This window comes from Pan troglodytes, chromosome 19 (genome assembly GCF_028858775.2).
Source record: "Pan troglodytes isolate AG18354 chromosome 19, NHGRI_mPanTro3-v2.0_pri, whole genome shotgun sequence".
NCBI lineage: Eukaryota > Metazoa > Chordata > Mammalia > Primates > Hominidae > Pan > Pan troglodytes.
The window spans coordinates 84,575,732-84,582,509 of NC_072417.2; the positions used below are offsets into that span (position 1 = coordinate 84,575,732).

The 6,778-nt window shown below is 40.4% G+C and overlaps 1 protein-coding gene across 1 annotated transcript; it reads left to right on the plus strand.

The window, feature by feature from the left end:
* Nucleotides 1–5,443: 5,443 nt before the first annotated feature.
* LOC468314 (myosin light polypeptide 6-like) lies at nucleotides 5,444–5,951 on the plus strand. The gene has a single exon (XM_009433163.5). It carries the CDS (start codon nucleotides 5,478–5,480, stop codon nucleotides 5,934–5,936), a length of 459 nt encoding a protein of 152 aa, XP_009431438.1. The 5' UTR covers nucleotides 5,444–5,477; the 3' UTR covers nucleotides 5,937–5,951.
* Nucleotides 5,952–6,778: the final 827 nt, after the last annotated feature.

Genomic DNA, 6,778 nt, shown 5'->3' on the forward strand with positions numbered 1-6,778 from the left:
CTATGACTTATCCATAATTGAACTCTCTTTTATAAAAAATAAATAGGACAACAAAAAGTAAGTCTTTACTACTACTTTCTTCATATACTTATTTGTTCACACATGATCTAAGAAGCCTTTTATAATCATTGTACCGACACTGGCTTTTTGACGACAGAAGATCAAAGCTTCCCCAGTTTGGGAGCAACTTTTCTGCATAAATAAGTGCAGCATCAGTGTATTTTGAGGCTATGTAAAGAACCTTAAGTTAACCAGTAAAACTGAGTTATTTTTAAGGAAGCTGATGTCAAGGACTGGACCCAGAGACTCAGGATATTACGATAGACACCCCGGCTCCCCAGCAAAAAACCAGCAAGAGACTTTGTGATATTTATGTTTAAAGACTGCACCAGCAGGACAACCTTTATGAGGCTTTTGCAAGTGAAGTACACCAATCATTAGGAGAAGGCTCAGCTCAGTCTAACAACATCTTATCTTTCTCTTCGTCATTTATAGGATCCCTGTTGGCCTCTGAGTATTGTCTGTGGACTGGAAATGTATGACATAAATCTTTGCTAGTCTTTTTAAAAGAGAGTTTGATTGTCTCAAGGGAGAGTATCATTGGGTCAATTCCATCCAGGAACCTCAAGTCATTATAGCATAAATAATATAGGTCATATTTATCGTCAGAGTCTGGATAAACCTTTTCTAAGTATGAGTCGTCTTCACTGAGATACAAACATTTCTTTCCTAATCACTAATTTTATGTTTAGTTTTGTTCTTAGAGGAAAGTAATTTTTAGTGGGATGGAAGGTAATATCTTTGTGGCTCTTTCTTTTCTCTTCCTTTTCATTGTCACACATATCTTCCATTGTCCCCTGTCTCTGCAGCATGTTCATAAAATTTATATCAGATCATCTTACAATGTTACTTTCTAGGCTTTTTAGTATGTATTACTTTTCCCACAAAAGAGTGTATTTCCTGAATATCTGATTCCTGTTTATAATCTACTCATCTATTGTTTTCCAAAATGCCTGCCAACAATAAATGCATCATAAATGGTTGTTGGCTAAATGTATGAATAAATACAGTTGCTTTTTAAAAATATGTCATTCACATCTTTCTTTAAAAAAATCAGGAGACCTTAAACCTCCACCTTTAACTCTCTATTGTTTCCTGAACTGAATGCTGTCTTTCACATCCTATCCCTAACACTGTCTACAATCATTTCCCTATAATTCCATGATGTCCCTGTGTTCCTGCTAACCTGAACTTCTTTTTATTCCTCAAAGAAAATGTAATCTTCTATAACTTTGAAAGTTCTTCCTGTCTTTTCCATTTGTGAATGTAAATTTAACCTTCAAAATACAGATCAAATGTTACCTTCTTGTGAATACTTATTTGGTTCTCCAGAGTGACTCTTCATGAGTACTTAAGTGACGCTTTGTAACTATCTCCACTATATCAATCACACTGGAAATGCAATAGTGGGATTATTTACTTATTTGGCATCCCACAAAAAACACACAAACACCACACATACCGCATACAAACCTGAGCATAGATATTATATCTTATTTCTTGTATCTAACTAAGCACCCAACATAGTACTTGAAAGATAATTAGGTATTAAATGTGTATTTGTTAAATGAAAGAATAATTAAAATGATGAATGAGTGAATGAATAGAATAGGAATTTAGGGGCTGGCAAAAAATTGATCTGTTTTAACCACTTCTAGCTTTTGATCTTCAGAAAGTGTCTTGCCTTTCTAGAGCTTCCATTTTTTCATCTCTAAAATAGGATAGTACTTCCATAATAGAGCTGTGATAAAGGGTATAAAAGATAATTCATGGAAATACTTGGTAGTGTCTGGATGAAGAGTAAGAAGTAAAAGAAGAGGAAGAAGAAAGAGGAGGAGATATAGGAGAAAAAGAACAAGGAGAAGGAGGAAAAGGAGATGCACTAATGATAAATGCATTTAACCAAAAGTGCATGGAGAAGCAAGAATAATGTAGCCAAAAACCCAACTAATTAAAGGGTAATTCTTGTCTGGAGCTCCCATTAGATTGTGCAGGAAAAAAAGAAGAAATAGTGATGATGATATGGTTTGGCTGTGTCCCCACCCAAATCTCATCTTGAATTGTACTTCCATAATTCCCACATATTGTGGGAGGGACCAGGTAGGAGATAATTTGAATCACGGCAGGAGTTTCTCCCATACTGTTCTCCCTTGGTAGCAAATAAATCTCATGAGATCTGATGGTTTTATCAGAGGTTTCCACTTTTGCATCTCTCTCATTCTCTCCTTGCCTGCTGCCATCTATGTAAGATGGGACTTACTCCTTCTTATTTTCTGCCATGATTGTGAGGCTTCCCCAGCCATGTGGAACTGTAAGTCCAATTAAACCTCTTTTGTAAATTGCCTGGTCTCAGGTATGTTTTTATTAGTAGTGTGAAAACAGACTAATATAGTAAATTGGTACCAGGAGTGGGATGTTACTGAAAAGATACCCAAAGATGTGGAAGTGACTTTGGAACTGGGTAACAGGCAGAGGTTGGAACAGTTTAGAGGGCTCAGACAAAGACAGGAAAATGTTGGAAAGTTTGGAATTTCCTAGAGACTTGTTGAATGGCTTTAACCAAAGCCTAAAGAGATATGGACAATAAGGTCCAGGCTGAGGTGGTCTCAAATGGAGATGAGGAACTTGTTGGGAATTGACACAAAGGTGACTCTTGTTATGTTTTAGCAGAGACTGGCAGCATTTTGCCCCTGCTCTAGAGATTTGTGGAACTTTGAACTTGAGAGAGATGATTTAGGGTACCTGGTAGAAGAAATTTCTAAGCAGCAAGGCAGTCAAGAGGTAACTTGGGTGCTGTTAAAAGCAATCAATTTTAAAAGAGAAACAATATAAAAGTTTGGAAAATTTGCAGCCTGACAATGTGATAGAAAAGAAAAACTCATTTTCTGAGGAGAAATTCAAGCCAGCTGCAGAAATTTGCATAAGTAACGAGGGGCCAAATGTTAATCCCCAAGACAATGGGGAAAATGTCTCCAGGGCATGTCAGAGGGCTTCACGGCTCCCATCACAGGCCTGGAGGCCTAGGAGTAAATGGTTTCGTGAGTGGGCCCACAGTCCCCATGCTATGTGTAGCCTAGGGATTTGGTGCCCCACATCCTAGCTGCTCCAGCTGTGGCTGGAAAAGGCCAGTGTACAACTCAGACTGTAGCTTCAGAGGGTGCAAGCCCCAAACCTTGACAGCTTCCACATGGTATTGAGCCTGTGAGTGCACAGAAGTCAAGAATTGGGGTTTGGCACCGCATATTCTCACTTATAGGTGGGAATTGAACAATGAGAAAACATGGACACAGGAAGGGGAACATCACACTCTGGGGACTGTTGCAGGGTTGGGGGAGGGGGGAGGGATAGCATTGGGAGATATACCTAATGCTAGATGATGAGTTAGTGGGTGCAGTGCACCAGCATGGCACATGTATACATATGTAACTAACCTGCACATTGTGCACATGTACCCTAAAACTTAAAGTATAATAATAATTTTTAAAAAAAGAAAATATGTGAAAAAAAAAAAAGAATTGGGGTTTGGGAACCTCTTCCTAGACTTCAGAAGATGTATGGAAACATCTGGATGCCCAGACAGAAGTTTGCTGCAGGGGCAGGGTGCTCATGGAGAACCTGTGCTAGGGCAGTGCAGAAGGGAAATGTGGGTTGGAGTCCCCACACAGACTGCCTACTGGGACACTGCCTAGTGGAGCTGAGAAGAGGGCCACCGTCCTCCAGACCCCAAAATGGTAGATCCACTGGCAGCTTGCATTGTTTGCCTGGAAAAGCCACAGACACTCAATGCCAGCCCATGAAAGCAGCTGAAAGGGAGGCTGTACCCTGCAAAGCCACAAGAACAGAGCTGCCCAAGACCATGGAAACCCGCCTTTTCCATCAGCATGACCTGGATGTGAGACCTGGAGTCAAAGGAGATCATTTTGGAGTTTTAAAATTTGACTTCCCCGCTGGATTTTGGACTTGCATGGGCCCTGTAACCCCTTTGTTTTGGACAATTTCTCCCATTTGGAATGGCTGTATTTACTCAATGCCTGTACCCCCATTGTATCTAGGAAGTAACTAGCTTTCTTTTGATTTTACAGGCTCATAGGCAAAAGGAACTTGCCTTGACTCAGATGAGACTTTGGACTGTGGACTTTTGGGTTAGTGCTGAAATGAGTTAAGACTTTAGGGGAATGTTGGGAAGGCATGATTGGTTTTGAAATGTGAGGACATAAGATTTGGGGGGGCCAGGGGTGAAACAATGTGATTTGGCTGTGTCCCTACCCAAATCTCATCTTGAATTGTACTCTCATAATTCCCACATGTTGTGGGAGGGACCTGTTGGGAGATAATTTGAATCATGGGGGCTGCTTCCCCCATACCGTTCTCGTGGTAGTGAATAAGTCTCATGAGATCTGATGGCTTTATCAAGGGCTCCCACTTTTGAATCTCTCTCATTCTTTCTTTGCCTGCTGCCATCCATGTAAAACAGGATTGTCTCCTCCTTACCTTCCACCATGATTGTGAGGCTTCCCCAGCCACGTGGAACTGTGAGTTCAATTAAACCTCTTTCTTTTGTATATTTCCCAGTCTCAGATATGTCTTTATCAGCAGGCTAATACAGATGACAAAAGAAGTTGTCATATATCTGCTAAGTTCAGTTATCCATTCTAAATCCTTTCAACTATTGCAGATATTCAAAAGAATGGATAGGAATTTAAAAAGAAAGGTAGTTATAATATGAAGTGATAAATGTGTAAGAGTTTGTCTCCTTAAAAATGTTTTAATAAAAATAAAAACGTCATTTAAAAATATTACTTTGATGGTGTTCTTCATTGGGCAGATGCCTACTGTGGGGACAAAGTATCAAAGCAATAGTCCCAAGACACTGTTAAGAATAGGAGGAGCTTAAAAAAAGTTTGACAGGAAATTATATATTTTTTTAAATTGCCATAGTACATTGTCACAATCATTAGAGGCATGTTTCAAAGGGGAATGAAGGAATGGGGCTTTCCAGAGAGTCAAATTTCATTAACCAAAACGATTTCTGCATCCATTGTTACAGCAACATCAAAGCCATTGAAAATGAATAAGGTCTCACGAAGAAATTTTTAAATGGATTAATTAGGGGATTTTAGTGTAAGAATAGGAGTGTGGTTCAGGGCTCATTCCCCAGGGAGGGGTGGAGAGGAAAGAGAGAAGAATTCTTCAAACTTTTGAACAGTCTTTATCTCCAAATAAGTGACATTTAGTCAACTGTGGGCTAGGAGTCTCCAGAAGCAGCCGGAGCTAACTTCTTACATCTCAAGTCACCCTTTGCTACTAACCAAGGAAGTCTGGGGCAGGGTAGAGAGGCGGATATCAGTTTAAATCCTTTATAAAAAGCCCACTTCTGGCCATTACTGCAGGGAAAAGTCCCGCAGAGCTGAGCAGTCATGATGTGTGACTTCACCGAGGACCAGACCGCAGAGTTCAAGGAGGCCTTCCAGCTGTTTGATCGAACAGGTGATGGCAAGATCCTGTACAACCAATGTGCGGATGTGATGAGGGCCCTAGGTCAGAATCCCACTAACACTGAGGTGGTCAAGTTTCTGAGGAACCCCAAGAGTAATGAGATGAATGTGAAGTTGCTGGACTTTGAGCACTTTCTGCCTATGCTGCAGACAGTGGCCAAGAACAAGGACCAAGGCACCTATGAAGATTACATAGAAGGACTTCAGGTGTTTGACAAGGAAGGAAATGGCACTATCATGGGTGTTGAATTCTGGCATGTTCTTGTCACACTGGGTGAGAAGATAACAGAGGAAGAAGTAGAGGTGTTGGTGGCAGGGAACGAGGGCAGCAATGGTTGTATCGACTATGAAGCATTTGTGAGGCATATCCTGTCGGGGTGATGGGCCCATGGGGCAGAGCTCATCCTTAGGGTGCTGAATGGCTGAGGACCTTCCCAGTCTCCCAGAGCCATGTTGTCTTCCCCTGGTGAGATTTTCTATCTATCCTGAAGTCTCCCTAGGCTCTCTTATCACAGCGCCTTTCCCATATTGTCTCTCTTGGATGATATTTGCCATCAGCATTCACCAAATAAACTTGCTGTCTGTGCCTCCCCCCAAAGGAAGCCACTCCTATACTCATACCTGCCATCACCACGTAGAACATCCTTGTTGCTTAGAAGTATCTAAATAGGACACTGTCTATACACACTCATGCACACATACACAAGAGAAGAGAAATTTATCCCATGTCCTCTCTACTTCCTCAAATCTGTGCTGAACAAACACTGGCAGTGCCAAAGATTCTAGAACTTAAATACTATTAAGTCATTTTGATATCATCAGAGTCAAAAGTGAAAAAAATATTGAGAGACAAGTGGCTTTAAGGACCCTTTGATGGCCCCTAAGTCATCTGTTTATTTCAAGAAGTGTTGCCAACGGTAAAAAGAAACTTCTTCAGTTGAAATTAGGTTTTGTTTCCAAAGTATTCTTTCAAATAAAAAGAATCAAATTATCAACCTAATTTAAAAAGCTACTATATACACATGTGTACATGCATTCTACTTATGTATGTGTTCATGTGTGTTCACTTGCATGCTACATACACACACAACAGACCTACAGCAACTTTCATCATCTTTCACCCCACTATGCTCGACAACATGATTTACACATAGTAGGCCTTCAGCCATTTTTTAAATGAAGTTATGGATGTTGTAATCAAAGTGCATACATATGACCACATA